We start from the raw sequence: 22,380 nt of genomic DNA on the forward strand, positions 1-22,380 counted from the left end.
TTTTCTTTATATGTTAAACCTCTTGTTGTTGATGTTGTAATGTCCGAAAAAAATACATGATAAAAAATATTGCACTACGTTATCCGTGTAAAATATTTGGTAATACTAATATAGAAGCTATTAATTTGAGCCTGCCAATTCTATCAAGTGTCCAGCTATGTAAATTCCAGCCTGCCTTTTACCAAACCATGCAGTCAGCTTGTTCTGTACTGCTATCAGGATCCAGTATAACAAAGGTTACCAACAATTTAATATTAATCCCAATCTGGGCACAAACCACTGAATCACGTCACCAATCATGCCGTTCATTTAACCCACCTACCTACACTGCTGCCTTAGTTAAAACATGCACGAAAGGTAAATAAAAGGTTAAATTCCTGAGCTGCACGGCTATCAGTGAGGCTGCTTTAAATACTTCTTTATAAGGCAGTTTGCCCTAAAATCCATAAAAACGGTTTGATACACGGGCAGAGACGTCACCAGGGAAGCTTCCCTTCGACATAGCAAGCCACTGCGCATGCGTGGAACATTCGATCACTGGCTGTGTAGCTAACGGCTAAGCTACGGATCCAGCCGACATGGAGAGGAAAGGTAAATCTTCACGCGACACGTTGCACGCTGTGTGACTGGTGTAACACATTGTGTGTGCGGTTTGCCGTTACAGTCGATGTTGTCGTGCAGTGACAAATATAAAAACATTATTTTTCGCCGAGCAGCATACATTGTGATACGCGGTTTAATTGAACGCGTCTATCGCGCACTGAGCTGGAGCGCTAGCCCTCTAGACGTTAGCTTTAGCTTCAATAGGACATGTCAGGATTAGCTCGATACATTTAGCTCTCCAGCTCCTTCCATTTTAAACACAGCCCGTAACACCGGCCACGGTAACCGTGCATTCATGTATGCGTCCATAATTAGCCGCTGTAGTGGCTGAAATCACTTCACGCCACATTACCGTGTTTGAGACGAGCGTTGCCTAGGTGGGAAGCTCAGGGATGTAACTTAACGTTGGATGGGTTCTGGCAAAACGACACATGCACTGACACTGATTTTAGATACTGTTAGGTGCAAACATGACCCAACACGGTGCATATGAACGTTGGAGTGAGGCAATTGTTTATTTCAGATGGCTTCGTTTGTTTTGTCTTGAGTGTCAGCTGGAAATCAAGAAGGCAAACAGACAATGGTTTTTCTATTCTTTTTTTTTTTTTTTTTTTTGCAGTGCTGGCACTCCAGGCGAGGAAGAAGAGGGTGAAAGCAAAGAAAACCAACAAAAAGTGAGTCACTGCTCCATTTAAATGTCATTCCCTCTTATGCGTGTCCCGTTTTTCAGGACACCCGCACATGAACAAGTATTTTGTCAGCTGTACTCAATCAAAGCAGGTTGTTTGTTGCACTTTGGTGTATTTGCTGCTGTTCTGACATTGGAGAAGCTGTTAGAAAGGCCTTTGACTGCTTGTTTGCACTTAAACTTTGTTTTGGTCTGCACACGCCACAGCTTTTTATTTTTGCTCTAACCTTAACACGGTTTACAGTGCTTTAGTAAAAAAAAACCAAAAAACACAAGTTTTGGGTGCTCCGTAAGCCATACCTGGAATATAATACTTAAACGCTGTGATCACCTGAAAATATTTCTGAATGATTAGTTGCTGTAAATAGGGCTGTCAAGCGTTGATCTCCAGTACCGATTGTTTTGGTGTGCCCAACAATCTACTAATCATGCCTGCACCAGTGGCATCCTCCAGAGCGTTACATAACACCCAGTGCTATATTTAAAACAAGAGAATGAAGAAGCCCACATCAGCCCACCGAAGCATGGTGTTTAACTGAAAACAGCACCATTGAGGATACTCTCCTCCTGACAGCGTTATCTTCATGGCTCATACTTGAATGTTTTATTAGCCGTAAGAATCATGTGATACCAAGAAACTAAATGCAACTTAAAGCAGAGCAGCTGCATTATGCAGTAATCCTAGCACAATGGGCACTGCATGTATAGACGAACAAAACAACCTCAGGATATAATGGAGTGGACTGGTTAATGTTTTGAAGTGCTGTGAGAGTCTGAAGGAAAATGTGCATCAGACATTTGTCCTCACACCCAAAAGGATGAGACCCATTAAAACAAGGTGCACACACCCAATGTTAAAGCTTTTTATAATGAAAGGATGACTAACTGAGACTGGCTCTGCATTCAAATATGCTTCATCTGCTTTCTCTCTTTGTGAATGAAAATGCATGAGTGAGTATGTAATTTAGACGATGTATTTATTTGCATTTTGAAGTGAATTTGAAAAGCCATGCGTTTACCTCTCAAGATGCAAAAAATGTTTTAAAATGTGTTAATAATGCAGCAGTGTAAATGTTAAAGCAGACAACACGAGAACTGTACAGATAATCAGTATTAAATTACTGCCTTGTTTTTACCAGCTTTATGATTTAAAATACTTAAAATATAATGAATGCGTTTCAGATTCAAAGCTTGATTAGAAAGTCAAGATTCAAATCAAGTAATTATTTGAATCAGTTTATTTTGTCATCCTTGGACAAACATGCACCGCTTCAGCTGACCATGTCAGGCACAAAGAAGTAGGTTTCAGGATTATGTAGAAAACCAGCAGCTCATTTGTGAAACACTGCAGCCCACTTGTAGGAATTTAGTTGAATGTGATCTCTGCTCTCTTGGCTCCAGTAGAGATGAGCAGGCTTAATCTGCTCTGTGGAGGAAGTAACATCAGGCTGTTTGGCTTTCAAGTAAATATTAGGAATTGAATTACTGGCAAAGCCAGAATGTATGTGGTGACACATATAAACATGGAAAGAATATGTTCTGTTATTTAGGGCTTGCAGAGCCATGGAAAAAAATATACAGAAATATGTTTCAAATATGCATTTAGAAAAGAATTGGTTGTCCTGTTTTCCATTATGTTGGGTTTGATCAATCTGTCGCTGGAGTTTTAGTCAAAATGAAAGTCTGCACACAGTGATTTATATTTGAAAAATGTAATATGCACAGACATTTCATTTGTCTGACATCTTGACACAATGACCATATAACTCACTTAGTAATTTTGGAACATAATTTGCTTGCAGGCTTGTACTTCTGCTCGTAATGTAGCCACAGTTTTCTGTCCCCTTATTCTGGAAACTTCTCAGTATTCAGTCTGATTCAGCAAGGTTGATGTTGTCTTTCATAATGCGGATACACACACACACACACACACACACACACACATACATTAGGCCTGCAGTAAAATGAATGAAACAAACATATGGTGACAGTAGAATTGCTAAGCTGAGTGCAGCATGCGTTTCTTTAAATGCTTTCTTTAATTTGGTTGTGTGATATTCCTTGGCAGAAAGCGTGTCAGTGTGGTATTATTGTGGTAGGGTTGTTTTGATAGGCCAACTTCTTGTTTTGGTTTAAACTATGGTTAAAAGCAGATGTTCGAATCCAGTTTAAAAAAAAAAAAAAAATCGTTGACAGCGATTTAGATGGTATTTGCTTACATTTTCTGCTTGCAGTTTGTCACTGTGCCAGCGCTCGGTTACACATTTAGGCGTCTTTATTAATATAATAACCGTTTGTGAATATTTTAATAGTTAAATATTGCTTAGATAGCTGCAAGATTTGTTTGAAACAAAGTTTTAGACACACCTTGCTATTTTGTTAAAACTAATTAAACTTGGTTGGAACAGTCGCTCATTAATCTTTCTTTACTGATAACAAGGTCAAAGCAAGAAACTGGAGGAAATTACACTGAAACTTGTGGTTTAATTTCAAGGGGACATGATCCAAATTAACAGCCTGCTATGACTTTAATGGACTTTTATCTGCTACTGCGCTATTGTTTTGCCTTGCAAATATTTGCCTTTAATGTGGGTTTATGTTTGGTTAAGTAACTGTCAAACTACTGTAATACTTCAAAACTGTTTTATTTATTTATGGTCAAAAATGGTCATATGCCAAAACATTGCATGCCAAAAATACTCACTCTGCCATTGAATTCTGGTGTTCCAGTCATGTCCATAGATGTATAAAATAAGGCACCTGCAGACTGTCTATAAAAATTTGTGAAACAGTGGCTCGCTCTCAGGAACTCAGTGAAATCCAGCGTCAGGGCTCGCAAAATTTCAAAATCTCTGGTAGCCCTTTGGGCAGACACTCTTCAGTTTTTGGTAGCCCAAAATAAATTTAAGTAGCCTGGGAAAAAAAAAAAGAGGACAATTTTTTGATTGACTTAAAAAATTGTTAAAACACAAATTACAACAACTGTAAAAAAAAAATACAATCATCAACTCAAATATTTGGTCCTAATTGAACAGAAATTTCTATGAACTTGTAAGAATTGTGTAGAACATGAATCAGTCTGTGTCAGATCCTGAATCTGACATTTCCACTGAAGTCACGGGTAAGAGGTAAGTGGAACCAAGATCTAGGACATTTGCTTTGTTTGCAAAGGCTGCTAAATTTTGCCAAAGGTAGTTCACTCTTTGCAACATCACGCTGTTCTAAACAGCTTTTTCGTCTGCGTTTCTTCTGGACTTCTTGTTGTGCTTGGTTTATTTTTAGTCGTTTTTTTGCAATTGGCGTTTGTTCTGGGAAAGATACTGCAGACTGAGCAATAATGCATTTCTTGCATTTCTCATGGGTTCTAATGGGGTCTTTCTTAAAATTACTGGTCCCAGTAACAAAGGTGCTTGTCGACTCAGAAATCGAGGGAAACTCAAGACACACCCGGCAGATCATTATGTTAGTTAGCTCGTCATATTTCAGCCACAGAAATTCTTTTGTCCAAATCAGGCTATGTTTTTGCCTCATAGCCTGATTTGTCATAACTTTTCCGTTTTGTGGTCGGCTTTTCTTTGGCTGTCCCTTCTTCACCCTGACCTGTCTTATTTGGCTCTGCAGAACTAAAATACCTGCGTAAATCCATTTGCTTTTACACAGGCACTTGCATAATGATCAGCGATTCTCTGCGCAATCAACCTGCATCACATGTTTAAGCTTGCTGCGGGAGATTTCACTTGTCATGTTTGAATAGTAAGCTAATGAGTGATAAGACGATGTCAGAGGAATTGGTGCGCAATTAATCTGTCACTCACCAGTCAGTAGCTGCCGCTCTCTATTCACAGTTTGCGCGATCGCAAAGTGAAGCAAAAAACAAGCGGAAATTCAAACGCGATTTCAATATGTCACATACCGACAGCTACGTTTGTGAAAGAATGCAAAAGCATTGACATATTTTTTTTCTTCCTATGACAGCCTGACGGGCAGGGCTGAGATGGATTTTGGTAGCCCGACCAGAAAAATCGCTAGCCCCGGGACGTCGGGCTAGCGATTTTGCGAGCCCTGAGCATGGTACTATGATAGGATGCCATCTGTGCAGCAAGTCCAGTTGTGAAATTTCTTCATTACTAAATATTCCAGAGTCAACTGTTAGTGGTATTATAATAAAGTGGAAGCGATTGGGAACAACACCAAGTTTGCCACTAAGTGGTAGGCCACATAAATTTACAGAGCAGGGTCACCAGATGCGGAGGTGCATAGTACACAGGTCACCATCTTTCTGCAGAGTCACTCGCTACGGACCTCCAAACTTCACGTGGCCTTCAGATTAGCTCAAGAAGAGTTTGCAGAGAGCGTCATGGACTGGGTTTCCAGGAGTGAGCAGTTGCATCCAAGCCTCATGTCACCAAGTACAGTCCAGCGCATCAGATACAGTGGTGTAAAGCACGCTGCCACTGAACTCTAGAGGAGTGGAGTTTTTTGGAGTGAAGACTCATGCTGTTCTCTCTGTCTGGTAATCTGATGGATAAGTCTGGGTTTGGTAGTAGCCAGAAAAACAGAACTTATCTGACTGCATTGTGCCAAGTATAAAGTTGGGGAAGGAATTATGGTGTGACGTTGTTTTTTCAAAACTTGAGCTCTGCCATTTAGTTTCAGTGAAAGGAACTCTTATAGCCCTTTTTCACTAGTACCTACATGATTTGACGTTTTCGGTCATTTTCAATTACAATCAGTTACCGCTTAACATGCGTGGAGTATTTGTATGCGACATGAACACCACAACAATGGAAGAGCATAGACCTGTTGCTCGGAGAACAACTTTTTGCCAATCTCGAGGGACCACAGTGGGAGTTTTTTTTTTTTTTTTTTTTTTCTTTTCTTTCCATTTTCCTCGTTGCCAGGTTTCAAAAATTAGTAGGTACTAAAAATGCCTATTACCATGGTACTACCACCTAATGGAAAACTCTAAAAACTGTGTTGAGCCGGCCCAAGTAGGTACAAGTGGGAAAACGGTTATTAATGCTTCAGCATACCAAGACAATGTTATGTTTCCAGCTTTGTGGGAACAGTTTGGGGATTCCTTCCTATTCCAACACCAGTGCACAAAGCAAGGTCCATGTCACCTCATGAGGAGTCCTCACCTCAACCCAAGTTAATTCATAGTTTCTTCATATTACACATATGCATTTTTTATTTTTATTTTTTTGAAGAGGTAGTTGTGGGTTAATTGAAGTCTGCAATGAAAGATGACATTACCCTGGAGTAAAATTTTATTTGTTGTTGACATTTCACATTTTCACAGTGATTGAAATGTGACTGTGGATGCTTACAGTTATAACCCTCCTTTATGATAGATTTATAAAACAGTTGTCTATTTGTAGCTTTATACATACACCAGATGTGCACCAATTATTTATTTATTTTTTGTGGTCAGCCCTGGTGTCATCTGTTTAAGAACGAGTGGTTCTTGTCATGTTTGATTATTTTGTGTGAGAGGCTTTTTAATAAATGCTGTGTTATATGGGTTATGTTTATGCAACAAAAAACTTGGCTGATGAGCAAGTTCTTCCTGTCTCTAGTTAGCCGTTTATACAGGAGGTGATTTTGAAACGTCTCTGTCCGTCACTGTGACTGATCATCCAGAGCAGGCACACTCTATGTTGGTGCTTAGCTAACATGATTATGTTGTTCAGTAAAGTATTAGTGTTAGAGTGAATTACTCAGTTGCTAATGCTAGCTAGTTAATGCCACTAACTTTTCAGCCAATTAAGGTCAGATCCCAGGAGAGGCAGGAGAACGTTCCCACTGCTTTGTAATGCATCTGTTTAAGTTAAACTCTACAGCTGTTCACCATTTCTGCAGTGCTGAGCAGTGTTTGGAAGTAAAAGGTTGAGCTTTGATTCTTTCTAAGAGTCAAACTCATCGGTTATCAATGAGCTGCAGTCTTGTTCAGTTAGTCTCATCCGCATGTCCTGTAATAAAATCCTCTCATCCTGGGCACGCCTTATTGTTGAGCTAATATTTGATAAATGGACGGTAAATGCATCAGAGCTCTGTTCCATCGACGTCTTTCATAATTGTTGTTGTCCCATCAGGCAGCCAGCCAATCCCAGAGCTCGACAGCATCCTCAGGCTGAAGCCTCCCCTCAGGAACCTGAGGAACCTGAAGAGATCCTTGGCTCTGATGATGAAGAGCAGGAGGACCCCAATGACTACTGCAAAGGTGGGTTCCTCTTTACTTTTTGCATTCAAAGGCACACTATATTGCACTGTATTTGATTAACTACTCTTTCAAGTTTTTGTTGTTTGTTTGGTTTTTCCCCCAGTAGAAAAACGATACCAGAGTATTAGCGATTTGCACCTTAGTCAAATCAAATATTGATTTATTTGTTTAAACTGTTTCAATAAATGGTGTCGCTTCGGTTAGTTGTGACCTGTTATTACAGTGAATGTAAATGCACTGGCTGTTCTGTATACATACATACATACATACATACATACATACATGCTCACCTCTTTATTTATCTAAGCAGCTTGAATTTCTTATCTTTTAGGTGGCTACCACCATGTGAAAGTAGGAGACCTTTATAATGGAAAATACCATGTAATTCGGAAGCTCGGCTGGGGACACTTCTCCACCGTGTGGCTCGCCTGGGATATTCAGTATGAGAAAAACTTTACTGCATATTTGTAATTCATGTTTTGTTTTTGAGACTTGACATTGGATTCCAGATGCAGCAGCAGCTGGCTCAGAGACTGTTTACTTTGCTTCCTATTAGTGAACATTACATTCTGTGGTTGCAGGGTAAAGAGGTTTGTTGCAATGAAGGTGGTGAAGAGCGCGGAGCACTACACAGAAACAGCACTGGATGAGATAAAACTGCTCAGATCTGTGAGTATCAGATTTAATTGCATGCAGTAGGTTTTGATGAAATATGTAATCAGTAAGCGCAGGAAGTGTTCACTAATTAGTTGTGGGGATATCTGGAGATGCATCAGAGTGTACAGCAACGTGGTGCAAGGACAGCAGGGCATTGCTTACACTACAGCTTTTACACATTATTCATGTACTCGGCTTGCATGCCTTCCAGCACGCATGTTCACACAGTTTTACATGTAAATGATGTGTGTGGATCCCACAATAAATAAATAAATATTATTATTATTATTATTATTATTATTATTATTTATTTTTTTTTGTCTGTAGGTAAGAAACTCTGACACGAATGATCCCAACCGAGAGATGGTAGTCCAGCTTCTAGATGACTTCAAGATCTCTGGCGTCAATGGAACTCGTATCCTTCACAGTCAGATATAACAGATGTTTCCTGGTTTTTATTATTAGTCACATTTGATTTGTCAAATTATCTCCTGCTGGGAGGGGGAAAAGACCCCAAAACAAAAACTTCAGTCTTATTTGAAATGTTTTTTTGTTTTTTTTGTTTTTTTGAATGTACAGAACTTTCTTTCCCTTCGTGTCCATGTCCGCTAAAAAGCCGTATGCAAGTAAGAAAGTAAACAACAGGTGAGGGTGTGACAAATGGAATCTTATGTGTCCCAAACAGACCTCCACCCCCATCACAACACTTTAGTTGGGTAAGATCCCCTGAATGCCTGAGGGATTGCTGTAGCTGTAACACGAGAGGCTCTAACAAAAGCGTATGGGTTGCACATCTACGTGTCCTGTCTTCAGCACAAGCAATGCCACTCCTCATTTAGGCAGTTGTTTTTTCCTTTGTTTGTTTTCAATTTTACTTTACCGCTATTACTTTGCCATCTTAACTGCTCCAATCTTCAGACGTCTGCATGGTGTTTGAGGTGTTAGGACATCACTTATTGAAATGGATAATAAAATCAAACTACCAAGGACTGCCCCTGGCTTGTGTGAAGAGCATCATACGACAGGTAAAGTGAGACCCACAGGCACACCTTTTGAATGCCTATGACTCATCATTAAGGCTCAGTAGTTCACAAGAGTTGTGTAGCCTGCAGGCTGCACGATGGATGGAAAACAGTCAGGGTAGAAGAACTTTACATATTAACAGTAAGCTGCTTAACAAAACAGATGGGGAGTGAGACAAAAGTGAGGGGGCTTTTTTTTTCATGGTTAAACAAATGACTAATTCAGCAGTTAATTGCACAGCTCATCTGTGGATTAGTGTTGTTTATTCCACAGCTTTTTATTCGATGTCCTTTGAAAAACAGCAAATGTTCCTTTTATTAAAATTTTCTTAGATTGTTAAGCTTTTGTGTTCTCTTAAAGGGACCCTTTTATGCTTTCTCTTTATGTTCTGTTATATGCTGTGTTTGTTACATGGATGGATTTTCAATAAGCACCACGAAGTAGAGCAGGGCGATATGACCAAAAATATTTATCACGATATAGATTTGAAAATTTGCGATAACGATATAACTGACGGCAATTGACACTAGACTTTACAACTCCACAATTTTATTAGTGCAAAAAAAAACCAAAAAACAAAACATCAATGTATTTTCACTTAAACAAGCAGCTGTTTTTTATGTGCATTAAAGTTATATAAAAATGTAACAGTGCAAATGCAAATTCCTTGCTGACAGTTTAACCAAAAGGCATTTCCAGTGGAAATTGGCCGACATATCCTCAGCATAACCATGTATAATATCCACAAAACTTAAAAAGAGGTTATACACACGCAATACGGTAATATTATGTTGAAGCACCGTACGTATCACTCCGCGAGGCGCCTGCCTACGATAGCCGTAATGCTCCGACAATCCATCAAGTGGTGCAGGTTCGTAGCTTAGCAAAGTCGTACTAAAACATTTTCGAGCGCCGTGTACCACATAAAATCGTTTCGAGGTCAGTAAACACAACCAGAATTCAAACATAAGGCACACGGGATTATAAGGGGCTCTGTCGATTTTCAGAAAAATCAAATGATTGATTTTAAGTGTGCCGTATTTTCCAAAAAACACGGTAATAACGACGGCCCGCTAGCATGCTCTACCAAAAATAGTGCTTTGTTGTGTATCTGACGGACGAAAGCTAAACCAGTTCCACACCACTGAAGTTGCAGCATTTTTACAAACAAATTCTGGTTCATCCATTTCATTCAACAATCCGCTTTCGCCCTTGTCATTCTCCGTCGCCGCCGTGCCTTTTTCGCCATGTGCGTATGAAAACAAAGGCACTGCGCATGCGCGTTTTACCCATATTCTATCGCGATATTTCATTTTCTTGTCGTTGCCCAACATTATACCGGTATTACCGTGAATGGTATGATATGGCCCAGCCCTACCACGAAGGTTTAAAATAATGATAGTATCATTGTGTATTAACTACAAACCAAACGCTCTGGCTTCAGACTGCCCTAGGGATTCTTTTTAAGACTTTTTTTTTTCTAGTCTTGGCTCCTTTGCTTTAAAGGGAGAAAAGCTAAAATATTGTGTTTCCGAGAGGATAAACCGAGGGACTGCAGCAAAGCCAAATGTGATTAATAAGGATTATTTATGAACTCTGAATTGTGCAAAGCTCGTATATTTGTTTCCAAGAAAAGAAAAACCTGAAAATTGACACAATATGTTTTTCTTTTTAAAGTTTCCTTAAGTTTAGTTGGTAAAGGTTTTGTGTCCAAGTCCGTCTGATTGGTTAATTTGATCTACACAATCAGATAACCATTTTCCATTAATGTATGTTTTTTTTTTTTTTTAAAAGGTTCTCCAAGGTCTGGACTACCTGCACACAAAGTGTCATATTATCCACACAGACATCAAGCCGGAGAACATCCTGATGAGTGTAGATGAGCCTTACGTACGGAGGCTTGCAGCTGAGGCCACAGAGTGGCAGAAGGCTGGGGCGCCTCCTCCCTCTGGTTCAGCAAGTATGAGATGTGCATGCACACTCACTTTTATATCTGCATTCATAGGTTTAGTACAGGTTTTTACTTATCTCATGTTCTCTTTACAGTAAGCACAGCGCCAGTTCCAAAACAGGTACAAGACTTGTTTTTTTTTTTTTACTCTCTGCTTAGATATTAGCCTCATGTTTTTAGGTTTTTTGTTTTTTAGTTTACTTTTAAATCAGTCCTACAAATGTGCAAACCTTTCCTTTGTTTTTGTCTTTGACAGACAGTAAAAATGTCCAAGAACAAGAAGAAGAAGTTAAAAAAGAAGCAGAAGCGGCAGGCGGAGCTGCTGGAGAAGTGCATCTTGGACCTTGAGGAAATGGAAAAGACCACAGAGATACGAGAGGATGATGAAGATGAAGACGACCCACAGACTGAAAAGGGACGAGCCTGCGCGCCTCTCAGACAGGTGTCTTTTGCGGAGATAGGAAACGAGGAAACAGATGGTAGGAAGCTAACATCAGAGAAGTAATGTGTTCTGCAAAATTTGCAAAGCAGCCAAAAAATCTGATATGAATCAACTGAAAATACATTTTCTGCTACTTTCAGGGAGCACTTTGAATACAGATCACTTGAGGGTGGGACCAGAGGAACTGTCTGAAATGAACTGTAATGGCCATGTGGAGGAGAGTGACTTCCAGCATAGCGATGAAGACCAACATAATGGCAATGCAGAGTGCACAGAACAGTGTGCCTCTCCAGAGGATCAACACGTGGAGTCTCCTCTCCACTCCATGTACAACGGTGTTGAGTCTACAGATTTCAATGAGGTGTACACAGAGACTAAAGGAACTGGGGCTCGTAGCCGTGGAGTTACTGAGAAACGCTTTTCTGCTGGGCTGGAGGACGGAGAGCTGGAACAAGGCATTTTAGAAGAAGATGGTGAGGATGGGTCCAACTGTCACTATAGAAACCAGGAAGATGCAAGAAATGGTCAGTGAACCGAAATCGATTGGTTTGGGTTTTTAGAAGCTGTTTGCTGTAGCTGAGCTGCTTTGGAAATTTAACAAAAACCATGTGAACTTTGAAATACTTATGATTATACTTATCATTTATTCAGTGTTTATCCCATTGTTTTATTCAATGTTGCTGCTTCTCTCTGTGCTTTATAAAGGTAAGCTGACAGCAGGATCCCTGCTAGTTAACCCACTTGAGCCACTCAATGCAGACAAGATCAAGGTCAAGATTGCAGATTTGGGAAATGCCTGCTGGGTGGTGAGTAGCCTGCTAATGACCAAAGGGATTTCCTCATAAGAGATGAAACGGTACAGCCAGGGAGACATCGAGTGTCATCTAGCTACTGAAAGTAATGTTTCGGTATTCCTGCTTTTTATAGTTTTAAATGAGAAATCATTTACCAGATGGGAGTGTGATGCAGATTTCAAATAGAGCATAGAGTCCATTTATAATTTCAATAATTTTTATTCTCATGTAAAATATTTCTGTTTTTCAGTGTGTTATCGCTACACATGATGAAACCTACTTGATATACGTTTGTGTTTTCGTATTTGTCTTTTTTCCTCTCAGCACAAGCACTTTACTGAAGACATCCAGACACGACAGTACCGGTCTTTAGAAGTACTTATTGGTTCTGGATACAGCACACCAGCTGATATTTGGAGCACAGCCTGTATGGTGAGAAATTGTCTCTGCATCAAACTATTTATATAGTGCCAAAAGGTGCTTAAACTCCCCCAAAAACTGAATAGAACAAAAAAATTATCTGATGGAGGAAAAAAAATTCATTGTATCTTAAAGACTCAAGTAGTGTAATGAGAGTCTGGTCAGTGGTGGGAGGGATTTATTGAGATTTGGACAGATGGCTTCATACTGTTTTTTTTTTTTTTTCTTCTTTTTTTTTTTTCCCCCCTCCCTGTGTTTGTATTGTCCTCAGGCCTTTGAGCTTGCCACAGGGGACTACTTGTTTGAACCACATTCTGGGGAAGATTATTCCAGAGATGAAGGTATTGTCTGGTCTTCCTGTACATTCTGTTTTTAAAGTACAAGTTTTAACTCTAGATCATTAATTCTCAGAGCTCGATTTAGTAGATGTATTGAAATGTGTTTCACTAGTGAGTGGGACTTCTGTTTAGTATTACTGCTACTGTTAAAAGCACCATAGTGTTGTTAAATCTTCTCTTATCAGTGTTGAACTGTTGAATTATTTAAAATGTCCAATATGCATGCAAGTCCTCACCTTCACTGGAGCTCCAATTACAGTGCACTTTGCACAGTGTTAACATGTTAATGAGGTGCTCCATTAATGGCTTTGAATTCAGAAGAAGAATTGTAAAGTATGAAAAGTATGAGCATTCCTGTGTGTATTTCCTGTCTAGCAACTTGAGCCACTTTTTTACCGCACTGGAGATGGGGCCATCTCTTCAGTTCTCTTCTCACCTTTTCCTCACCTCCTGCTTACTCATACTTTATGTTTAATCCATTTTCACCTCATGTTTTAATTGCAACATAAGGTGAAAATGGAATTTTGGCTTGCTGCTTAGCTCAAAGTTTCCATATTAACTTGATTGTGCTCTGGCATGTCTGCTTTGTGCTGACCTTCAACTTTGACTTTACTGGAACATCCTGCAGCTTTTTCACCTGCTGCCACATAAACCCTGGCTTACTGTTCTATAAATGCTTTGTGTTTAACGTTTTATTAGATTTTTAGTAAACTTGCATCAGTCTGCTTTTTATGTTTTACTGTATAGCTTTGAGGGCTGTGCTTTAATGCAGACTTCCCATCTTGCTTTATAGTTGTCATTTTTCTGAAATACAACAGTGAATGAGCTCCATGTGTTCAGATGTTTTCAGTAGGTTAATATAGGCTGTTGATACATGTGCTACTTGTAACACTAGGCTGTCATCATCATCATAATCATCATCCTTTGTTCCTAATACATTGTTCCACTTGACTGTTTGCCATCTCCTCTCCAAACTCCCTGTGACTTTCTATCTTCCTCCTCCTCCTTCTTCTCTGATGTGCCTCATTTCCAGACCATCTTGCTCTCATGATTGAGTTGCTCGGTAAAATCCCCCGACACTATGCTCTGAGTGGAAAATACTCACAGGAATACTTCACCAAGAGAGGTACGCCAGCATCTCTGTCTTTGGCTCACTCTGGGAAAGGTGGACAAGGAGGGTCAAGGGAGGAGGTTAACTTCAGTCAGCACAATCAAATGGTTTTCAAAGCAAGAAACCAATAAATGTCAGCCTCTTTGAACCACTGATCACGATTCAAGTGGTGTTCTGCCAAAGACTGCCTGGCAGAGCCTTGTACACCACTTTTAGACATGGCTAGGTGCTTGATGCTGTATTGGTCCCTGCTGAGGAGATTCAGAATGACCTTTTTCCTCTGCATGGAGTCCACTGCGCAACAACAGTGTTTTTATAAATGTAATTTAATCATTTAATGAAACCAATCACAGGAGGCAAAAAAGGCAAGAACCCTTTACTTTTATAAGTCAGTGTATTTATGTCAGAATATAAACTTTAATGTACTCAAAGTACACGTGTTTACAGAAATATGATAATTAATGTAAGATGGTTTTAATTAAGGATGTCTATAAGGGATTAACTGACAGTCTTGATGTAAACTTTTTAAGGTCCCTGAGTGGGAGTTGTTTTGTTGATATGTACCAAGGTTACTGCAAATGTTAAGACCTCTGTTACAGTTACGGATAAAATGACAGCGAAGTTGATGAATAATTAACACGAAGTACAAAAACATGATTTTTTTTTTTTTTGTAGTTTCATTATCTGGGCCTCACTTGTCAGTCTAGTTGTAGGGTGAATTTGTGGTGGGAATTGTTTTTGTTCTGAAAAACTTTAGTGGAAAAACCCCAAACTGAACAATAAAAAGAGCTAAAGGTTAATGAACCTTATTGCTCTGTTTTATAACTTTCTAACTTCTGGTTTTACACCTCGTCCTCTGCCAACAGTGAGGCTGGTGTGTGTGACGTCGCCCAGGCCTCTCTCTCCCTCTGCCCTCCACCCACACACCCAGAGTGGGCCTGTGACTGGGTCCACTGTCTGATGAATCTGTTTGTCTTGTCTGTCTTTTTTCTTGCAACTGTCTGCTGTATAGACCATATAGCACTGATCATTGAGCTGCTGGGGAGTGTCCCACGCAAACTCATAATGTCCGGCAAATATTCCAAGGATTTTTTCACCAAGAAAGGTAAAACGGAAGCTTTACTGTCAAGATTCAAGTGAGAGTTACTGACTGTGCTTGGGAATATTCCCTACTTGAATCCCAATTGCTGCTTATTCATACATTTGAATATACATGTAAAAATGTCTCCAGTGGATATTACAGTTCAAAAGAACAGGCCTTCTTTAAAAAGCAATTACAAGGTAACTATTTAATCAGTGTCATTTGTCCAATTAAGACTGTATGTGGAGTTTTGCAGGCATGACTGCCCTTGAAGTGAAGTTTAAAATGGGGAAGTTGTTGTACTCTGTAGTGGTGTGGTTCTGATGCAGTGCTGTCTGTCTGCAGGTGATTTGAAACACATCACTAAGTTGAAGCCGTGGGGACTGCTGGAGGTGCTGATTGACAAATACGAGTGGCCCCGTGAAGAAGCAGAGTGCTTCACTGACTTCCTTCTTCCCATGCTGGAGCTTATTCCAGAGAAAAGAGCCACGGCCGCAGAGTGCTTGCGCCACCCCTGGCTCGCCCTCTAGTGGACACCTCCAGCTATCGAACCTCCCTTCCCTCCCACCTCCTCCAGAGACTGCAACAGATCACTTTCCAGTTTGGGCATATCAGATGGATATTTATTTTTCTTTCTTCTTTTTTTGGTTAGATGTTTTGAATTTATGTTCTTGTTTTTGAGCTAATGCTTCTGTGTACGTTTGCTTTGAATTAGTTGGTTCTCAGTGTGATGTCAGGAATCCAGTGGATTTTTTTTATTACTTTGTGCTCATGTTGGCTCCAACTGCTGTGCTCCGTTCACCCTCCTAAGGAAGTCTGTCATTGTACTGCTAGTGACTCATCCTTGTTTGTTACACTCCTGCACTAAAACCTGAACAAACCAAGGATATGTAGCCGTTATTGGTCATTTTTGTTCCCTAAAACTCTTTTCCCACATCTTTTCAGTAGTGACTTAAAAAAAAAAAAAGAAAAAAAAAAAAGAAAATCTCATTCAACATTTGAAATACATTTTGTATTTGTAATGAAGGTTTTAGGAAGTTTCACACTGGGCTGACATGTACACTGACTTTGGGTAACTTTCATTTCATGCATTTCTTCAGGCAGGGTCACTGTTTGATTAAAGTAGGTCATGTTTAGCCATATCGATTCCGTTGTCACCTGGTATTTAGTATCCTTAGTTAATTATAATAGGGATCTTTCATTTTCATGGGAGGCTGGTATTCTCATCCACCTATTACAATTCAGGTATATAGTATTTTAAAGGTTTCAACAAGACAACATGTTAAGAAGCCCAATCTTAAGGAGAAAAAAAAAAGTGAAAATAAACTGTATATATCTGTACCAAAGAGTTTGCCTTGATGTATATTACAGTTATGTACAGTTTTTAACAAATCTTATATCTTAGCTAAAATTGTTTAGCTGGGTAGCTGTGTTTTAATAAAGCGTATGGAAGGTGTGTTTGAGATCAGTTGTATGTGTGGTCAACTGTTCAATAATGTCACTGTTTTTACCATAGAAATGGTGAGATCTGATATTATGTCATGGTGTCCCAAAAAGATCATATCCCAGTAACCTATGTTATCTGTCGAAACCTATGGGGGGAAAAACAAAAACTTACATTGGTGTCAGATTCAAGAACATAAACTCTGTGTGAGTTGTCGACTTACAAAGCTGTACAACACACCATACAATAAAACAGATCTTCATACAATACATGATTTTGGTGGGCTTGTTTATTGGGTATTGTGAAATAAAGTAAAATAAGGAAGCACAAAATCTTATTAATCAAAACCACAGTAAACATTAGAAGGCAAGAGAGGCGAAAACCCAAAGTGCATCATGGTATTTCACACTGGCTCTGAAGGTCTGTGGATTCAATCAGGGGTTTTCTGTAAAAGAGAAATGAAAACATGTTTGTGGACACCAGGGCTGAAATGGTTTGACCATGTGCAGAGAAGGGACTGGATATGTTGGACACGGGATGTTGAACATGGATCTACCAGGCAGGAGGTAAAGGGGAAGAGCGCACAGAAAATTAATCAATATAGCAGAGGAGGATATGGAGAGCGTTGGTGTAACAGAGAAGAAAGCTAGGGATCAGGTGAGATGGAGGAAAATGATTTTCTGTGGGTAAGCCCTAAAGGGAGCAGATTTAACAAGAAAGATTTAATGGACTTCAGCCACTGGGACACTGGGAAAATTATGGCAACAAATAACTGTAAAACTGCTCATTTGATAAAGTTTATGGATAAAACTTTTTAACCTAATTACTAATTTGTTGAAGGCCAACTTGAATAACTGAGTGAGTGCCAGAAGCTGTAGCAGTTTGCAGATCTGGAGCAACTGGGTGTTTAACAAAGAGAAAAGATGTCTACAAGGAATTGTTGCTTCCCATCAATGTGTGAAGGGTTACAAGACCAATGTGATGGTGTGACCTACATGCACTGCTCAGAGAAACTACAAATAATCCCAAGAGCTATATCTCAGATTCTATAGGCCTAAATTAGCAAGCTAAATGTTAAAGTTCATGACAGTACAATTAAGAAAGGATCGTCAGAAGCAAGCCTGTGCTCTCTAAAAAGAACATGGCAGCACAACTTCGCTTCGAAAAGTTGCATCTGAACTAATCACAAGACGTCTGGCACAATGTCCTGTCTACAGATTAGACCAAAGTGAAGATATTTGGTGGTTCATAAAAACCCAAACATGGCATGTCTGCACAAACACCTCATACCAACTGTAAAGCACGGTGGTGGATCTGTCCGACAGCTGAAGCTTGGCCGAAAATGGGTCATTCAACATGACAAGAATCCCAAGCACAGCAGCAAATCTACAAGAAAACAGCTGTAATGGCAAAATGAAAGCCCAGAAAGTCCGGACCTCAACCTGACTCAAATACTGTGGTGGGATTTCTTGAGATCTGTGTACAATTAAATGGCTGCAATGAACTGAAGTGCAATTTTCGTAAACAAGAGTGGGTCAAAATTCCTCCACAGACACATGAGAGACTCATATAGTCAAACTGAAAACAACAACTTCAAGTAATTCTGCTAAAGGTGCTTCTACAAGATACTGAAACATGGGGTGTACTTAGTTTTTCACGGGCCTGCAAAGAGTCCTGTGGTAACTTTCTTTTTCACACGACTGTATATAAAAACTGCAGAAAAATCTTGGATACCTTTCTTAAGGTGAAGCAATTTTTTCTAATGATGGCTCAAGCCTTAACAGAGAGCAGGCATGCACAACAGCAGGACCTTGCAGCAAGCCAGTCTGAAAGGAATGTGGCTGTTTTATATGTCACACATTATACTTGTGCTATGCCAGCTATGACACATTAAAATATTTTTTTCTATACCCAGCATTCAGTCTGCATACCACCCCACAGCCCTCACCTGCTCCCTCCAGCTCAAAGTCATCTGGCAGAAGTTTGTCCTGCCGGTTGCCGAGTGTGAAGGACAGCAATGCCAGGAGCATGGCGTCCAGAATGCTGATGATGGCCAGGATGTAGGCCCAGCGCACCGTACAGTTTCCCAGCGTGTACTTATCTGTCCTCTGGCCGCACATCCTCTTCACCTCTGGAGAGTCCCAACCATCTGGGTAGATCATGCAGCCCATCACCATCAACACACCTGCGGGGGAAGGACATGGAAATGGCAGAGCCTTGTAATAATTACCTCTTGTGTGCTCTTACTTTGATAAATAATTATAATCTGGTGCTCTGGAGCCCCCAGTGCATGATAACACATGATGTACCTCCATAAAGTGCCAAAGTTTTTATTTATTTATGGCTCAGCAAGGCAGATGATGCTCTGTGGAGCCATTTGCACGATGTACCGTTATGAAAGTTCTTAAATCTTAAATGCTGTTCTTCCCATAACGTCTCCTCTGGGCTTCCCCAAAAGCTACTTACAGTAGAAAGTGAGTTTGCAGATACATGCCCATAAAGTTTTACAGGCTTTTATCGCGGCTAGTTTTCCTGGCCCTCGTACGCTTTTAGGTGCAAATTTAGATCAGTTAACAACACAACAACACCTGATCTTGTTACAGGTAACTGATCTGCTATCGAAGGTGTCAGAGTCTGGGCTGAAACAGGATTCCTTATTGGCCATGGCGAAGAACAACCTTCACAACAAACGCACATCACACCTGAAACTGGAGAGGTGAGAAGTCGACCCGTGACGGGATGAGCTCATTGTTTCACACCTGACTTACAAGAGAAGCACAGGTCTCATGGCTCCTTTACAGCTGCCTCTTTAGTTTGAGTTCTGGTATTGAGGTGGTGAAATATTTGGGCTATTACTTACGAATAGTTATAATAAAACCGATGAACTGAACCTCATCAGACTTCTATTTAAACTGGTAATTTATGGTCACAAGAACTTTTGTTGACACTGTCATTGTCTGTTTCCATTGTATTAACAGATCCACCAGGTGATGCATCAATATTATTCATACTGTGACATTTTAGGATTTAATTTGAACAAAAAAAGTTTATGTACTAAAGTTTGGTCTTAAAAGAGAACTACAGTCAGGTGCATAGTTTGTAGGATGAAGATGAGATGTGTACAGTTTTTCCTCTCTACACAATCACAGTAAATTTTAAATCAAAAGATCAGCATATTTGAAGAGCAGACTCTCAGCTTTAATTCAAAGGGTTTAATTTTTTCTTTTTCTTTTGCATGAACTGTTTTTTATACTCAATCCCCCAATTACAGAAACTGCCCATGAAATTGCTTGTCAGTCAATTCTCCAATTATTTTGGCAACTGACTGACAAGCACTTTCATGGCCAGGTGAGAGCAGACATAATGTCTGAAGCTGACTCAAAGTGTTGAATCTATATTATATAGCTTTTCTTGTAATTTTAAACATAAAGACTGAAGAAGGCCATCCTTAGGCTTAACCCCCCCCCCTCCCCCATCTATAATAAACAATGTATCAACAATCTGATACCTTCTTTAACTCAACAACATCAAAAGGCCTGAAAGACCTCAGACGAGAACTAAAGTGGGCAATGACAGAATTATTTCCATGGTTAAGAAAAACAACTTCCCAACATCTGACCAAGTCAGGCTGTCTCTTGAGGAGGTAGGTGTGCCATTGTCAAAGTCTACCATCAAGAGCACAAACCACTGGTTACACTCAAGAACAATAAAGCCACATTAGACTTGGCAGCAAGGATCCAAGTAAACATCTATAACGACTCAAAGCATACTGAAAAACCAAGCCAAGAGTTTCGCAAGGCAAAGAAATGTGATATTCTTCAGCCAAATCAGTCACTGGATCACAACCCACAAAGAATGCTTTTCAGTTTCTGAAGACGAAACTGAACGCAGAGAGACCCACAAACAAGCAGCAGCTGAAGGTCAGTAAAGGTCTGGCAGAGCACCTCAAGGGAGGATTTAGTGACATCCGTGTCAGTCACTGACTACAAAGGGTTTTCATCCAAGAATTAAAAAACAAAAATGCATTGGTTTGTCCATTTCATTTTTTCAGCTACGAAAAATGTTAGAATATGTTTATGAACGGCTGTAATACTTTTAATAAGCCCCTTGAATTAAAGATCAAAGTCTGCACTTCTGTCACATCTGGACTGTTTAAAATCAGCTTTAAATGTCTGCTGTATTTTTTTTTTTTAGCTGATCTTAGAGTTTAGTGAGTTTAGTGTTAGTTTTTCACTGCAAACTATAAAAAGGCAAAAGCTAAAAATTATCTTTGGTTACTGTCTAATGAATCATCGCATAGTGTTATGAACAATTACCCATGCATAGCAATATTCTTGCTTGTAACAACCCTCCCCCCAACAAACAAACAAACAAACAAACACATCTTAAAGATGAAGGTGAAACCAGTTTTATGATTACTTGGGGCGATCGTGGCTCAAGAGTTGGGAGTTCACCTTGTAATCGGAAGGTTGCTGGTTCGAGCCCCGCCTCGGACAGTCTCGGTCGTTGTGTCCTTGGGCAAGACACTTCACCTACCGCCTACTGGTGTTGGCCAGAAGGGCCGATGGCGCGATATGGCAGCCTCGCTTCTGTCAGTCTGCCTCAGGGCAGCTGTGGCTACAACTGTAGCTTGCCTCCACCAGTGTGTGAATGGGTGGATGACTGGGTGTATCTATATAAATACAGGGCATTTACACTGCTCATACTTTTTAATGTAATTCGTAATCTGTCTGTTTATAGGTGTCAAATAAACGTAGTTGAGAAAAGCTAATTTATACTAATAACCTGCCAACTGCAGTTGAGTAAATGGAACAACAACTTTACAACCAACCCTCTTCGCTTTGTCCCTCACCTGAGGCCAGCTGCATCCATGCACAGATCTTGTAGACGTTTCCAGCGTTGCAGAAGAAGAACAAACTGAAGCAGACCATGGTGCCCACAATCAGCAGCATGGAGGTCCCAACGAAGAACATGGCAGTCCTGAAGGCCGGTGAGGGGATGGAAGCGAAGTCCAGCATGCTGCCCTTGCAGGTGAGCTCCGAGGTCAGCGCGTTGCCGATGCAGTAGTGAAAGAGGCCGAAGTAGCCGGCCTGCGGGGTGTTGACGCTGTCCCCGATCCAGTAGGGCTGGATGAAGACCACCATGGTGATGATGACGAAGCAGATGGTAAACACAGCCCACATGACGCCGATGGCTCGCGAGTTCCTCACATAGTTGGTGTGGTAGATTTTGGCAGCTTCCTGCGCTGGAAGGAGGTCCATGTCCGCGAAAAGTTTGTGTCGGCCTTTTGAAAGAAAGCAGCTCTGTTAGAGGTTTGTTTGTAGAGCTGGAAGGATAAACGCACACGGCTCGTTCTGTGGACTGGCTGAGTATTCAGCACCCTGGAGAGCACCACAGCTCCCTAATTAATGACGTTTCTCTGATGTCACAGATTGACAGCTACCTGATAAGGCTTGGTGTGAAGATACAGTGTTACCCGCAAGTAACTAAAAATAATTTACTGTAAATTAACACAGCGCATTTGAATGAACTGCCGTACAGGGCTGTGTGTTACAGCTAATTAATTCATTTCATGCAGGCAAGAACAGGCGAGGTTAAAATAAAC

General features: G+C 40.3%; 2 protein-coding genes across 5 annotated transcripts; one reads left to right on the forward strand and one right to left on the reverse strand.

The window, feature by feature from the left end:
- The first annotated feature begins 468 nt into the window (after positions 1–468).
- Positions 469–17,044, forward strand: srpk1a (SRSF protein kinase 1a). 4 transcript variants are annotated; one of them, XM_084917030.1, is made up of 17 exons: positions 469–591; positions 1,223–1,277; positions 7,387–7,514; positions 7,846–7,954; positions 8,096–8,183; positions 8,499–8,586; positions 9,090–9,196; positions 10,989–11,154; positions 11,241–11,266; positions 11,402–11,624; positions 11,728–12,111; positions 12,293–12,393; positions 12,706–12,813; positions 13,073–13,142; positions 14,173–14,265; positions 15,263–15,355; positions 15,677–17,044. In XM_084917030.1, exons 1-17 carry the CDS (start codon positions 579–581, stop codon positions 15,859–15,861), a joined length of 2,037 nt encoding a protein of 678 aa, XP_084773156.1. In that variant the 5' UTR covers positions 469–578; the 3' UTR covers positions 15,862–17,044. The 4 variants fall into 4 exon arrangements, with proteins under 4 accessions (XP_084773156.1, XP_084773154.1, XP_084773155.1 ...); XM_084917028.1 differs by lacking the exon at positions 15,263–15,355; XM_084917029.1 differs by lacking the exon at positions 14,173–14,265 and having other exon boundaries at positions 11,728–12,060.
- Positions 17,045–17,126: 82 nt separating this feature from the next.
- Positions 17,127–22,154, reverse strand: lhfpl5b (LHFPL tetraspan subfamily member 5b). Its single transcript, XM_084917031.1, has 3 exons — positions 21,628–22,154; positions 18,724–18,960; positions 17,127–17,220 (listed from the first exon to the last, which is right to left on the reverse strand). The coding sequence occupies exons 1-3, from the start codon at positions 22,034–22,036 to the stop codon at positions 17,210–17,212; spliced, it is 657 nt and encodes a 218-aa protein (XP_084773157.1). The 5' UTR covers positions 22,037–22,154; the 3' UTR covers positions 17,127–17,209.
- Between the last annotated feature and the right edge of the window lie 226 nt (positions 22,155–22,380).

Source organism: Perissodus microlepis, chromosome 20 (assembly GCF_051167445.1).
Source record: "Perissodus microlepis isolate ML-2025 ecotype Zambia chromosome 20, ASM5116744v1, whole genome shotgun sequence".
NCBI lineage: Eukaryota > Metazoa > Chordata > Actinopteri > Cichliformes > Cichlidae > Perissodus > Perissodus microlepis.

What these genes read in the sequence shown, in the direction of transcription:
- lhfpl5b (XM_084917031.1), bottom strand. Translation starts at nt 22,036, where the DNA reads ATGGACCTCCTTCCAGCGCAGGAAGCTGCCAAAATCTACCACACCAAC. An exon ending in ATGGATGCAGCTGGCCTCAG is followed by an intron (nt 18,961 to 21,627) that starts GTGAGGGACAAA and finishes CTTCCCCCGCAG; the next exon opens with GTGTGTTGATGGTGATGGGC.
- srpk1a (XM_084917030.1), top strand. An exon ending in TGGCTCGCCTGGGATATTCA is followed by an intron (nt 7,955 to 8,095) that starts GTATGAGAAAAA and finishes CTGTGGTTGCAG; the next exon opens with GGTAAAGAGGTTTGTTGCAA. An exon ending in CCAGGAAGATGCAAGAAATG is followed by an intron (nt 12,112 to 12,292) that starts GTCAGTGAACCG and finishes TGCTTTATAAAG; the next exon opens with GTAAGCTGACAGCAGGATCC.